Below are 15,115 nucleotides of genomic sequence, written 5' to 3'. Positions count from 1 at the left end.
AGGTATCCCTAAGTATTCCTCTTTCTTAGAGTTGGTGCTTTTAAGATCTATTATTCATGCTCACCTCCATTTCATCTCGCCACAATTTCATTTGTTTCTCCTAATTCCAGCTGAATTTACTTTATGTTTACCTCAGCTCAATTCTGGTTATCACTTAATTGACAGCATTATGACTATTTTGCAGGTAATGCAAAGAAAAGTCAGACTCCACTGACAGTAGGTATTGTCTTTGTTCTAATTTTATACTAGTACAACTCAATTGACATGGTCAATGCCTTGAGAAGTTTTGAAACTTTCTTCTTTCGATTGCAGGCCTTAGCGTAGGAGGTGCTGTACTTGCAGGCATTGGCGTTGGGTGGCTAATCTTCTTCTGCAGACAAAGAAAAAAGCAGATTGCTTCAGAGGCTTCACCTGCCCAAACCGAAAGGAAAGATCTTCCAATTTTAAGTTCAAGCAATGGCCTGACTTCTTCTTCTTCTTCTCCTTCTTCAACCAATTTCACCAGAAGCATTCCCTCTTATCCCTCTTCCAAATCTGAAGCTGATTACGGGAGGGGAAGCTCCTACTTTGGGGCTCATGTCTTCAGTTTTGCTGAACTTGAAGAAGCCACAAATAATTTTGATCAATCCAAAGAACTAGGGGATGGTGGCTTTGGTGTCGTGTACTTTGGTATGTGTATACTCTTTCTTGAATTAATATTATTTGATGAGAGAACTTCCTAACAATTCTAAGTAATTTGTTCTCAGGCAAGCTCCAGGATGGTCGTAAGATTGCAGTCAAGCGCTTGTATGAGAACAATTTCAAGCGTGTAGAGCAGTTCATGAATGAAGTAGAGATTTTAACAAAGCTCCGCCACAAGAACCTAGTAACATTGTATGGGTGTACATCTAAACGAAGCCGAGATTTACTGCTTGTTTATGAGTATATACCAAATGGGACAGTGGCTGATCATCTGCATGGAAAACGGGCCAAATCTGGCTTACTCTCTTGGCCAGTCCGAATGAACATAGCTATTGAGACTGCTGATGCTCTGGCTTATCTCCACTCCTCAGTTATAATACACCGTGATGTCAAAACCAACAACATTCTGTTAGATAACGATTTCCATGTGAAAGTTGCTGATTTTGGTTTATCAAGACTGTTCCCAAATAATGTCACACATGTCTCCACTGCTCCACAGGGTACACCAGGCTATGTTGATCCTGAATACTACCAGTGTTACCATCTCACTGAAAAGAGTGATGTCTATAGTTTTGGGGTAGTCTTGGTGGAGCTTATCTCATCATTAGAAGCTGTGGATACCGACAGGCACCGCCATGATATTAATTTGGCTAATATGGCTGTGAACAAGATCCAAAGTCATTCAATGCATGAATTAGTTGATCCAAATCTTGGATTCTCGACAAACAGCTCCGTGAGGAGGATGACTACATTAGTCGCTGAGTTAGCTTTCCGATGTCTGCAACAGGAGAGAGATCTTAGACCTTCAATGCAAGAAGTGCTGGAGACATTGAGAGGCATCCAGGATGGAGAGTCGAAAGCACACAAGGCTGAGGTACTGGATATTGTGGTAGATGATGTTGGGCTCCTAAAGGGCTCTTGTTCCTCTCCAGATTCAGTTGCCCCAAACAAATGAGTTAACTGCTCCACACCACATTCTAGTGGAGGAAATCATGAAATATCTTTTTCAGGTTTGTTGAATTCAATATGCTAGACAAAGAAGCAACTACTAATTTGGCACTTGTGATCAGCTTCATCTTTGGGCTAGTATCCTGCGTCTTCCAATGTTCATTTAATCTCTTATTTTTGCTTACATATAGTTATCTTGTTTTAGTCAATATTGTCTGTGGGAGATTATCTACTGCTTTTCGCATAAGGCAATGTAAATAGTGAATAGGGCTGGCAACATTGTAGTATATACATATGCTTCTCTGCTCTTTGTTCGTCAGGTTTATTTTCTTTATTGGCCTTTCGGCCCATCTATTTTATCACCTTAAAGTTCATTTGTTGTTGAGGGCATGAAAGCCATATATGTAGGAAAAGTGGAGCTGTAGTCTCTTATCCTCCGCCCCCCACACCCTACTTAGTGTATTGATCAGGATATTTATAAGGTCTAACAGACATAATGCAGCAAAAATACACTGCAGCAAAACACATTCTGAACTTATTTGTAGCTTGGAGTGCTAGGTTTTGCCAATTCTTATAGAGGAACATGTTGTCATATTAAATAGTAAAGAGAAAAAAAGGAACAGAACTCTAATTCGTGGGAACGCCCTAGTTGGCCGGCCTAATATACCAAGAGAGTGGAGCTAGCATATATTATAGCGGTTCACTTGAATTCAGGAACTCTTGCTTAGATCATGTAGTTATACAAAAGAATCCATTAGATATATCTCCACCAACGTATTCGCCAAATATCTATAAATATTTGGCGATAAACCTAATAATAATTGTATATTGACACGAGGTCATTTTAAGAACTACACTTGAAGACACCTCTCGCCCCAAGCACTTTTGTTATACGTGAAATGCCGGACCATATTGGTCTATTGTGTACTGCGTTGCAACTTTACCGTATTTTGCAAAAATTGCCTTAAACAAGAAGTTATATTAATAGGTAAGAAAGCTCCACGTGGTTGCATTTCAAAATCAAAACAAGCACTTATGTTTGAACACAACAAACATGAGAAATAATACTAGTAAGAAATTTGTGGCAAAACGACATGATAATGCAAGTAAGGATGGGGGTGACAATAACCTTAATACCAAATCATGAGATGAAATGGCCATCATCTTGTTTTCTTCCGTTGATCACACACTCCACATACGCATGCATATTGTACTAATTTTAAAAATTCAAACTTCAAATTTTATCCTTCTTGCTTGCTCTAAACTCTTGATCACTAACATGGCCAAATCATAATTCCATCTAATAAAATAAGCAAAAACTACATTTGAAATTTGAAATTCACTTTTACAATCACACCAAAAACATTTCTTATCAAATAAAAATACAATTTTAGTATGTATATAGCATTTATTTTTAAACATTTGAGTAGTGTTGCATTTTAACGAAAGGGCTGAATAATTAAAATTTAAGCCCTTCAATTGAGTGGTTGCGCGTATATGTGCGGAGTAATGCGAACGTACCTTGGAATTAAAGAATGGAGGAGTGGTCCCTTCAACTATCCTTGGATAAGGAAGATTGAACTTATCCAACATGGGATTTATAAGGTGGTCATATATTATTAACAGATTCTTAATAATCACTTCGTGTCTCACTTTATGTCACATAATTAAAATTTTAACAATCGATTAACTCTTTTTTAATTAAATTTTTGAATAAATTGCTAATTATTATAATTTATATATAAATAAATTCTAAATATATAAATTTAGATGGAGAGAACAATTATCTATGCTACTTATTCCCCGTCTCACTCCACTAATCTTTAGCTATTCATATTTAACTTTGTACACTTGTTAAGAACTAAATTTTTAATTAATTATAAATTATTTAAATATTAAAAATTACTAATATTTAATAATAAGAATAAAATAGACACAAACGATAAATTTTTTCCTAATTTTTCACTCAAATAAAGTTGAAAAGCTATTTTAATATATGAACAAATGAATATAAACGGAAGGAGTAATTGTCATTCGATAAATTAAACAATATTTTAAGCAATAAAAAAAAAAGGATAAATTAAAGAATACGATGAACAACTTACTGTATACAGTACGGTAGAAAGTTTAAGCGTATTAATTTATTGTTCAATGTATGTATTATATACAGGTTAAATACAAAACAAAAAAGTTTACACAAGTACGGTAGAAAAGAAAAAATGGGACCCACAAATTGAGAGTGGTTCCAAAACTCTAGATAAAAGGCCACGTTTCAGTTTGGGACGGTCCATATTTCCTCTTCATTCCCATTTTGCTAACTATTAAATCACTCCAAAACAAATTACAAATACTATTTAATTTATAGCAATATTTACCTCAAATCGCAGGAAAAAAAATAATGGCTACTTTGCAGAAATTCAAGCTTCTAGCAACTCAATGTGCAGTAGCAGGAAGCCCAACCCGAAGCCCAACAACAAGCCCAGTTATTCACCTCCGACGCCGGAAAACTCTCCGTATGCTCCTCAGCCGTAGCGTCGGCGGCGGAGGAAGTGGCCGCAGGTTGCCGCGCCGTGAAATGTGCTCGCCAGATCGCGATTTGCCGGAGAAGGGGAAGGAACTGGTGGTCAGTCACAAGCTGAAGGACTTGTTTGTTTCGTCGCCGCCGCCGTTTGATCGGAGTATGCCGGAGAATACGAGAAACGGACTACCGCCCGCAGCCGCCGGTGGCGGCGGTGAATGTGCAGCTGGTCGGAGGATAGGTCTACGTACGCTTCGGCCGTTATCGGCGACTTTCCGGCAACGGTTATTGAGGAGAGCTTGGCGACCGGTACTTGTGAGCATACCGGAGTAAATTACCAATTCACTAGGTATATTGTACCTGATTAATTAGAGAGAAAATAAATATTACTTACAATTTCTATATATTAGGAGTAATTAACTTTATTAATCCTATCTGATTTTGTTGCAGAGTTATCCTTTTGGTAACTTAATTCCGTAATTTTTCCAATTTTACGGTTAATTTCCATGAATAACCTAATATACAGGATGTTATTTTGACCTAAAAAGTTCACTTTGGATACCAAACTTGATAGGTGTTCCGTTGTGATTCATTTACTAGACTTAATTCTGATTCATATCATTCGGTATTGAATTATTTTTTCTAATTAACTTTCTTATTAATTATGTGTAAAAGGTTGAAGCGAAAAATTAGTTCAAAATTTCGTCTTTTGTGCGTACAGTAAAGTGATTTATTAAAGTTGTACTTTAGTTTTGGCTTAATTTGGATTCACCACTGTTGCTTCTAATTTCCATCGTCGAGATTTGGCATTTGCTTTTTGTACTTTTCTCCAACACTCCTAGTAATAGTAGCAGTAATAGAAGAAAACATGTCACAGAAAAAGCTAAAATTCATCAATTTCGAGAATTTGAAAAAATTTCTTTAATGATCGAAAATGGTAATTTCGATGATAATTTGCTTACTTTGTAATTTGAACCTATAAAAAGAGTTTGGGAGTTGCAAACATTATGGAAGACATAATGGTTTATGTTGCATGAGATTTAGCAATTCTAATGTTGATACTCCCCTTTTGCCTGAGCTGGATCTATCGAAAACAATTTCTACTTTTTCGGAGGTGGTGGTATGGATTGTGTTCATTTTACTTCCCAGACAAGACTAGGTGGGATTACACTGCTATGTTGTTGTTGTGATGTCGATACTTCACCATGCGTTCAATTTCCACCATACCAAAAACCAGAGTTCTTTTTTAACTTCTACTTTTTATAGTTTTAAGTTGCCAAGAAGAGAAATTCAAATTTTTAATGGCGCCGCGCCTATGATAAAATGATGAGCAAGTATCACAATTTAGCAGACCTATTTTTTCGTCAAATACGAGTAAATTTAAATTATGAATTCGTCTTCGATTGATTTGGGAAAGAAAGTGATGGTGAGAAATGGTTTTAACTTCTTTATTCTTTTTATTGTTGCTATTGTTAGCTGTACAATCGTTTTCAGCAAAGATGTACATGTACTAGTTGTACTAAAGAGCTAGGAAGAATCTTTTTACGCATCCATTGGTAATTGGTTTAACAGTACTTAAACAATGACAAAAACTGCACTGCCCATTTCAATAAAAATAGGTTTTTTGATCTACAAGGCAAGAAAAATCCACTATTTTAATCTTTGTTTAGTACAGTGGCAGAAATTTAATGTATATTTAGGGTTGATTTGGTAATGGGAAAAGGGTATGGTGGGGCAAGTTGGTATGAAAGTGCCTTAGATCATGACGACAAAGTCCAATAGGAAAGAGATAAAAAAGTTGATTTATTATATTATCAATATTTATATAAATGAAGACTTTGTTACTATAATGTTATCTTATTTGAGGATATTTTCGTCAATAACAGTAGAGGTATTTTGGTAACTAAAACCTTCCATCAATGACACTTTATCGTGTCTTTTGCCTCTACTATTTTATTTTTCCAAAATCTTCTTTTATCTCAATTTTCTCTGTTTTTCCTTTTCTCTATTGTATTCTTTACGCACCTTGACTTCAAAATACAAGCTTCAAGCAAAATTTATGTTCTTAATCTCAATTTTCATTAGTCCATCATGATTTATTTTTGATAAGTGCATCTTTGATGGTGGAGCAACTGACTCATTTTACTTCGTATTATTTGCTTTGTTCCCATACTTGCGCTTTTTGACAAAGCTAGGTGGGGCTTGGGGCCTTTTATTTTATATACAACTTAAAAGAAAAATATTAATTACATGATTGAGATTGGACATCTCGTTTGATTTTTGAAATAGTGCGACAGAATCACCAATTTGTCTACATGTAATCTTTATTTTCGAGGTTTGGTTTGTTAATTATATATTTTTGTTTTATTTAATTTTTGATATTTATATTGAGACTTAATTAAAGTCAAACTCACGTTGAAAAATTCACATTTGGACGATCGAATAAAGCTTTTCCTAACAAATGCGATTCTTTAAGTGTTTAAATTTGAGACTCTAGTTAAAAATGAAGAGGCAACTCATCACTCTTCCACCATACTGGTGAGGTGATTTATTGTTTACAAACGCAGGAGATTGCTTTCATGTATCCACTTAAGCATCAAAATAACTATTGGTTTCTGAACATTGATTTTCTTATAGAATAACATTTACTTTAGAAAATTAGAAAATAATACTTTGAAAAACAAAGAATACATTCTTTAATAGTAATATTTTCAATAAATATATATATCTTTCAAGATTTATATGTAGTATGGGGGGTGAAGAAGTTAAATCATTGAATACACTATGATCTGCATATATCACATTTCAGCTATGCATGTGGAAATGTGACCTACTTATAGTGACGGGAAAAAATAATTTAAGCTTTGGAAAAAGTAGAGGTACCAAAGTCATGCAATTGCTCTATCAAGGTGTCTGTCATTTCCCTTTTCCACAAGTAGACATGGACAATATATATACTGTCATTGCCACACACCCACAATTCAAATGCTTTATACTATATATAGAAACATCTTGAATAAATCTAACATGGCTTTGGTTACTTGTAAAGTCCAACCACTTCTCGTCTCACAGGTTGGGGAAGTGCGAAGTCAATTGATCCAGTTTATTGTTTAATTGACTACAACTTTATACAAATTTCTCTTATATAATGAGATCATCTTTGTTTGTCTTGTTTTGAGAAAGTGTAAAGAAAAGTTTTGAATTTTTGCCTTAAATTAAAGAAATGTAGAATGTACTAAAAAGTTCTTCAATCTTGTGGTCTTAAACATGTTATGTAAAGTTACCATTAAAGATTTTTCAAAAAATTAAAAGAGACATTCTTTTTAAAATATATTAAAAAGGAAAATAAGATTAACAAATAGAAAATGGAGAGTGTATTTATATTGAACTCACGAATTTGAAGTTAGGGATGTCAAATGGACGGATTAGACTGAAATTAAAAGAGTTGAGGTGATTCATGAGATAATATCTAATTATGATCTAAAAAATTTATATATTATTGCAAATGTTAGATGAAAATCTAATATTTTAATGTTCCTAAAGTTGAACAATATAATAAACAAATATGAGTATAACAGTGTCCAGATGCGCAATTATCCAATGTTATATTTGCACCGCTTTTTAAAATAGGAACAAAATTCCCATAGTTCTTTTTTTTTTTTTTCTTAGATGGAATGAATTTGAGCCAACCAGAATAAATAGAGTTGATAATAAATTAAATATCATTAACCATCCTGATTTAAACAAATTGAACAGAAAATCCCCTTTATGGCGAAATAGAGATTTGGCAAGGAGATATTTACAAGTAAAAGAAAAATAAAACATAAAATCAATGCGTTATTGGGCCCTAAATGAGCCCTCAACCCGACCCGAGGCCCAAATGTTTTGCTAGAAAAATAGAACTCTTTCCCCAAATTTGGAATTGCCCAAATCTCCCGCCAAAGCTTGTCATTCGAATTCTTCATTTTGAGAAGCTAAATTGTACAGCACCGCAGTTTCATTCCCCAAGTTTTCCGATGTCGGCTTCTTTACCCAAGGTTTTGTTGCTTAATTCAGCTTTGCATGTTTTTATTTTCACTAATAAATCTTCAAATCTAAGTTTTAGGGTTATCAACAGCATTTTCCGTTACTAATTTTGTTATTGCTATGCTTATTTCGGTTTAAGATGGAGGCGCTTTATTCCAAGCTCTACAGCAAGTACAGTAAGCTAAAGGTATTTAGGAATTGTTAGCCTTCATTGTTTAAATTGATATTTTGAGCTGAGCTCCAGGTATTTAGGGTTATCAGTGGTTCACAGGAGTATGATTTTTTCGTTTATATCTTTTTGGTAGAAAGAAAAAGACACGGGTATGGAGAGCTTGAGTCGGGAACAAGAGGAGAAATTTGTGAATTATGTGACTGGTAGGTTTATATTTGAAAGCTTACCTTGGTTTTTATCCAATAATTACGAAGTTCTCCTTTTCCTTTGTAGATATTATGTTTTTCTAATTTCAAGATTATGTTAAAGTCCTTCTCTTGATTCACCTTGGATACCATGCCAAAGCGAAAACCATTGACAAAATTTGCTATAATTAGCAGTAGTAATTTCTGTCATCTTCTTATACATCCTAAACGTCGGGTCTCTCTTGAAAGTATGCAATAATATTTTCAGATGAAATCTATACTTGGAGAACTCATAGTTGCCATTTTTAATTACATTAGATACAAACTTGGTTGAAGACTTGACATGGAGCTTTGTTTCTTCCAGCTGCCGATGAAATGATTGAATACTTGAGAAGTGAAACTGACAGGCTACGCGAACAAGTAAATGAGTTGAGGAGTGAAATGGCATCAATGAGGTCTGCACTCCCGAGAAAGGCTTGCTCTTTTCAATAAGAATAATGAAAATAGTATTCCCTCCGTTTAAAAAAGAATGACCTATTTTGACTTGGTATAGAGTTTAAGAAAATAAAGAAGACTTTTGAATCTTGTGATCTTAAACTAAAGTTGTGTCAAATGTACCAAAAGGCCCTTTAATCTTGTGGTCTTAAATATGTCATGTGAAAAGTTGAAATTAATGTATTGCCAAAAAAAGAATGGATCATTCTTTTTGAAACAAATTCAAAAGGAAAGTAGGTCATTCTTTTTGAAACAGAGGGAGTATAAATGTGTACTTAAACTGGCTGCAGGTCTGTCAAAGATGAAGAGAAGATTCAATACCAAAAGCTTTTGATGGAAGAGAACCAAAAGAGTAAGTGTAAATTGGGAACTGATTAATTTTTTTTTTTTGAAACTGAAGTTCGAAACTGATTAATTAGTTATGGAAGTTCAAGTCATGGTAGAATTCTTATAATGTCCATAGCCCTATCTATTTATTCTGCAAGACAACTAGGCCGGTTAGTATTGCCTTGAAAATTTTGGATCTGTGGTTAAGTTTACGTCAATGCAGGTTGAAGAAATTACGGGTAAAGGTTGTTCTTGTTGTTCTTATTGAAGCTTAAAATTTTAAGAGAGGTCTCTATAGTTCAAATGAGTTCAAATTTCAATCCATTTAGGACTTGATGTGATTCTTTATGTCCCTTTAGGAAGTATGTCCATTTGGAAAGTGAGAAGTTCAGATTCAATGCTTGTTTGACAGTCTTAGCAATTGGTGGCACCAGATGGGGTTTATTGCTCCAAACATTCTTGTAACTTTGATGCCGTTCTGTCTACTTTCTACAAAATTAAATGCTTTATCTGTGTATTCTATTTGATACATCTCCTTCCTGAGGATATGGCCTACATCGAATTGAAACATAGCTCTTTACTGGTCAGAACTCCTTAAGATAGCGATTTCCTTCTGATGTCTACAGTGAGACTGACAAGTATTATCATTTTTCCTTTTTGAGCCTTTAATAATGGTGTTATATGATTTAGTGTACTTGTTAATGGTTCATTAATATACGATTGGTTGATTGCCAATCAACTAGAGAATTTGACTTCTGCAGGTTTCTCGTTCTTAGCATAACATTTGTTTTACCTCATCTGATTATTTAATTGGAACCAGGGTTGGTGAAACGTAAACTGAGCCAATGAAAATCTTAGTAAATCAAGAAACATAGACTAGCTAAATATCATTTGGTGGATTGATCTTTCTAGAATAAGTCCATTATTATTACCTTGTTTCTTTCAAATGAACATAACTGGATGGTTGTTATTCACACGTTGAAGTCTTGTGTATGCCATTGAAGCTAAATTATGTACTTAAACAGAAGCAGAAGAGTTTCCAACTCTGAATCAGATTCTGTTAAGGTACGTAGTTTTCAGACTGGCTTTGGGATGTTTAACAGTAATTAAACAGGTAAAAACTAGTAGAAAAATACAGCTCTCTAGGAATTACTATCAACAATATATCAACTATCTTACCAAATGTTGGGTGTATAGCATATTAGGTTTAAAATGGGATTATGTGGTTTTCCAAGTTGATTGTAAACCATTAACCTAATGTTCTATTATTAATTCTATTAAGATAAAAGGACCTTGAACTCAACGGAGAAGGTAGAGCTCTTGAGATAAAGAGACTAAAGCTTAGTCCCTCAATCAATGTGGGACACTCACACCTTCTTCTTCCTGGCATGTCCAGAACTGGACAATTGGAGCATAGATAACACCATATGTTGGCCAAAATTGGATGATCAAGCAAGAGAATGAGTTTGGTTTTGATACTAAACTAAGAACTGGACCTTGAACTTAACTGTACCCCTAAAGCTACCTCTTGAGGTGAGAATTACCCATGAACATAAACTGAGACTATTGTGTCTTTGTAGCAATGTTGTCATGCATAAGTCAAAGTCTTGCTAATGGTTCTATAAAGGCATCTATTCGTTGTGTTCCTGTACAGGTTTTGATGCTTCTTATGATGGTTTTTCTGTTTACTAAACTTTTGAACTTTTGGAGATCAATATTTGCATTCTGTTGCTCTATTAAATAAGTTGTCCAATTTCGAAATCCAAATAGTTAATTAGACATTGCCAATGCTGCAGGTAAAGAACTTCATGATGAAATTCAGAGGCTTCAACAACTAGCTGAGGAGGGAACCTGTTTCAATGCTAGCAATGATAAGGGAAAAAACAGACAAATTATTACTGTTGGAGATTCTCTTCCAGATGGCTCTACCATGACGACCAAGAAAAACCGTAGGCAGTCTTTGTTCATTGTACAAGATGCACTTACACAGTCTCCCATGGAAGAACTTCCAAGTAGAACTGAACAACCTACTACGAGTTCATATAGGTACACTGAGGTCAGTGCTACTCTCCAATTTCTATCACATATGCTAGTTTGTGTGGTAAAGTTGAGCGCGGATTTTACTATTCTGACCACCAGGCAATATTTTGCAGCCTGCTTGCTGTAGAAGAAATGTCGACATTTCAGGTTTGTCCCAACTTTAGTTGTTAGTTTTATGCGATGTCTGCTATCTTGTGTAACTATTATTTGGATGGATTAGGTGATGATGCAGCTGACATCTCTCCAGCCTCATGCATCTTCCAAGACCTTGTTCAGTGGCTAGTTGGTATGAAATTTTCAACTGTGACGGAAAATGAAGAATTATGCATATCAGTTCTTCATGAGTCGAGCGGTAATTTTAGGAGGAGCTTTGTACTCCTGGATCACTTCATTTTTCTTTTGGTCCCTTTCTTGCTTTCCACTTCAATTTTCTAATGCCTAAGCTGTAGATATGTGATATTAATTGTTGAAATCTTTGAAATTTACAGAGGCGTCTTGAGTTTTACTTGGCTAAACTTTTAGTTTCTTTTTAAATTATAAATTTGGCCTGATTATATTGAAAACTGAAATTTGGAAGTTTGTATAAATTAAAATTTTTGGATTAAGTCATTACAATACGCTGTTGATATTAATCTTAATTTGTCTTGTCAAGGGGTGTCAAGAGATAAACTGAAGAACAGCCTCAATTAATAGAAGTTAGTCACTGAAACATGAAATGGTGCCTACCTGATGACCAGAAACCTAGATGGTTTATAAGAAATCATCTGATTGTTACATTTTTAGTTTCATTCAATCTGCAATACTTAAAAGGCTTTTTCACTTGGTGTTTGATTGAATCTTTTTTAATCTTTTCTTTTCTCCAAAAGATCTTTTGAACCAAATGCTACCTAAGTTTCATTTCTGTGATTTTATCAACTGCTGCTGTAAAATAACCAAGCAGGGGTTGTTTTTCTTTTTCCTTTTTTTCCCCTCCCTGGAAACTCCCACCGTTTTGCTCCCTTGGTGGCTCAAACCTGCAACCTCAGGATTGGAGGTGGAGGGTCCTTACCTCCGAGCAAGGGGTTGTTTTGGTGGGGAATTTCTTCTATATTTAAAATGGTGTAATTCGAGCTAACCGATTGTCACTTTGTCATATTATAATAGATTTGCTGACATAGTTCACTCAATTGTTTGTTTGTAACTGCATTTTCAATTTAACTATCTTTGGTTAGTATTCTAGTTTGTGAAGCATGCGTAGTCACTCCAAATTTTAGATATAATTTCATTTATTGATAACAGCTGCCACTTTTGGAACTTACAATCTGAAGGTCATTCTTTTGGTTGGTGCAGGATTATCTTTTAGTTTGACATTGACGAAGAATGCATCCACAGAACCAGAATTGGTGTACCGCGTGTTGTCACTAGGGACTTTTGAAAGAGTGGCTCCTGAATGGATGAGGGATACGATCATGTTCAGCCCAAATATGTGTCCACTTTTCTTCCAGAAGGTGTCTTGTGTTATCAAGCCCAGTTGCTGAGCCCCTTTCTCGTAAGTTTTCAACTTGGGACCTGATGGGGTCTAGTCTTGTGCATGTTCCGCTTCAACTTTCTGGTTTGAGTTTATATTTTTGTACATTATCGAGCAATATTTGGCCTTTTAAAGTTTGTTTATTCGATTTTATTCTTACACAATTGGAAACATACATTGCTCAGAGTGAGTTTCTGGGTCTGAACCGAGTTTTGCATCTTTTTTGTTAACATTTTTACTCGACCCATGAAGGAAGTAGTTTGGAACAATCAATTACTCGTTCTATACAGGTTATTTTTAAACTTCAACTGGTTAAAAATTAATGCTAAACTAAGACAAACTTTTCTAAACAGCAATATATAACTAATAACCAAAAAAGGAAACAGGACTGATGGAGATATCGAGGACAAGCTTCTGATTAAAAAATTTATCATCGTAAAAATAATTATTATAATTTGTACAATTTTCAACATACATTTGAGCAGAGATCATTACCAGAATTATGTCATGCATGAGAAAACCACAAAATACCGCAAAGAAGAATGAGAAGAAGAAGAGTAAAGGAAGTATAAGAGGGACGATAGAGAGATTTGGTGGTTGAAATAGTGTTGGCTGTTGGCATTCTCAAATCAACTGGCTCTAAATCTGAGCGGAACGGGAAGATTTCTTGAACATCATGACATTTATTTAATTTCACCTTGTTAATGCTTTTATCTTGCAAGTCGTAGAAGATGGCTTCATAGCTATCCAATAGCAAAGCAATATGTTCATTAAAAAACCCTTTGGGGATTGGAAAGCTTGTCACAGCCTTTACAGCTTCAGTGTCTACTTCTGTCTTCAACTCCCAGTGGTGGTTTCTGTTTTCGAAAATCCAAAGTTTCATCCCTTTTGGTGACAAATGAGTAAAGCCTAACTTCCCCTTATACTCCACAAGTTGGTTAAATGGATAATAACCTTGGTACTCATCAAAAGGAGGTTTTGGAAGAGAGAATCTTGGAAAAATCTCTTCTCCATTGTAGTTAAGAGCCATTACCTTGTGGTCCTGATTATCTCTTTGATTTAGTTTGAAATAAATCAAACCATTTGCATTGACTACGGGAGGAAACCAATCAAAGTACAATTCACGAGGGAACAATAAATCTTTTCCTTGTCTCCATTCCCATCGTTCTGAATCAAATACCTCTGAACAGTAGCAATGGAGTCCTAGTTTCTTCCCGGAGTGATGATAGAGAATTGATGGGGACGACAGTCTGATAATCTTAAAGTGCAGAGGAATTGATCTCAACACGATAAGAGCAACTTTGACGGTTGAATAACGTGTTTTGGGATTAGGAAGTTTGAACCATTGCTTAGTGGTTGGTTTACAGATGTAATATCTGTCATTATAACGTAGCGTTCTAACACAACATAGAAACCCTTGCATTGATGAAGCAACAATCTTCATGCGAAAGTCGTAGCTGCGTCGAGGCTTTACTTGTTCATCATCAATAGGAAGACGGAACGGGGTTGTAGTATTATTCCCCGAACAACCATCCATTGATACAAATTCCGCAAATACTTCGCTCACGTCATCTAATCTGTGTTTTACTAAACTTTGGACAAAATATCCTGAGATATTTTTACTCCTTGCACAAAATTGTGGCATGAAACTCGATTCGTACGTCAAATCACGCCATTCTTTATTAACGGCCTTGCAAGTGTCTACTGTTCTCAACGATGTTTGAGTTAGTATCTTGAAAATTATGTCAGAAGGAAGTGGAGGATTAGAAGAAGAAGAAGCCATTGCATGCAATAGAATTTTGACGAGAGGACAGGACAACACAAGAGGAGCAAGTCTCAATGAGTGAGCAAGCCATGGTTCGTCTAGTCTATTTATAAGGAATATGGTCGATGAAGGGTATTCCTTTACTGACTAGGAAAAGGTGGACAAAAGAAATACTAATTCGGAAATTAGTATCTCTTTCCTAGAAGGATTAGGTGTACGTAGTAGATCAAATAATAAGCTAAACACAAATAGTATAGGAGTATAATATATGGAAACTTTTGAAACATTACTAAAATTTGCGTCTAAAATTAGAACTTTTGCATGGATCGGTTGTACAGCAGTATTATAAGTTGGTACTATTATTTCCTCGAATCTTATTCTTCGTGTATGCAACTGGGAAAAGTTAGTTTTTTCAAGTTTATTTGTTTGTTTTTAAAAAAAGAATAAATTA

General features: G+C 35.0%; 4 protein-coding genes across 5 annotated transcripts in view; 3 read left to right on the top strand and 1 right to left on the bottom strand.

Moving 5' to 3' along the window:
* Window positions 1-2,003, top strand: part of LOC107860080 (LEAF RUST 10 DISEASE-RESISTANCE LOCUS RECEPTOR-LIKE PROTEIN KINASE-like 1.4) — a 17,208-nt gene extending 15,205 nt beyond the window's left edge. For both annotated transcript variants that reach the window (XM_016705301.2, XM_016705302.2), the window contains exons 2-4: window positions 185-220; window positions 313-669; window positions 747-2,003. In XM_016705301.2, coding sequence (XP_016560787.2) covers window positions 185-220; window positions 313-669; window positions 747-1,636 — 1,283 coding nt within the window. In that variant the 3' untranslated portion in view covers window positions 1,637-2,003. The remainder of the gene's footprint in view (window positions 1-184; window positions 221-312; window positions 670-746) is intronic.
* Window positions 2,004-4,025: 2,022 nt separating this feature from the next.
* LOC107860079 lies at window positions 4,026-4,602 on the top strand (the record flags this gene model as incomplete). Its single annotated transcript, XM_016705300.2, is given in 1 exon segment — window positions 4,026-4,602. A coding segment is annotated over 1 exon segment (453 nt). The 3' UTR covers window positions 4,481-4,602.
* A 3,269-nt stretch (window positions 4,603-7,871) lies between these two features.
* LOC107860078 lies at window positions 7,872-13,125 on the top strand. The gene is made up of 9 exons (XM_016705298.2): window positions 7,872-8,184; window positions 8,313-8,360; window positions 8,479-8,548; window positions 8,895-8,985; window positions 9,316-9,377; window positions 11,149-11,408; window positions 11,506-11,539; window positions 11,613-11,744; window positions 12,722-13,125. Exons 1-9 carry the CDS (start codon window positions 7,999-8,001, stop codon window positions 12,907-12,909), a joined length of 1,071 nt encoding a protein of 356 aa, XP_016560784.1. The 5' UTR covers window positions 7,872-7,998; the 3' UTR covers window positions 12,910-13,125.
* A 279-nt stretch (window positions 13,126-13,404) lies between these two features.
* LOC107858307 (putative F-box protein At1g32420) lies at window positions 13,405-14,682 on the bottom strand. The gene has a single exon (XM_016702982.2). The coding sequence runs from the start codon at window positions 14,680-14,682 to the stop codon at window positions 13,405-13,407; it is 1,278 nt and encodes a 425-aa protein (XP_016558468.2).
* Window positions 14,683-15,115: the final 433 nt, after the last annotated feature.

This window comes from Capsicum annuum, chromosome 2 (genome assembly GCF_002878395.1).
Source record: "Capsicum annuum cultivar UCD-10X-F1 chromosome 2, UCD10Xv1.1, whole genome shotgun sequence".
Classification (NCBI taxonomy): domain Eukaryota; kingdom Viridiplantae; phylum Streptophyta; class Magnoliopsida; order Solanales; family Solanaceae; genus Capsicum; species Capsicum annuum.
The sequence above is the reverse complement of the archived record's forward strand: the minus strand, read 5'-3'. Positions and strand labels throughout refer to the sequence as shown.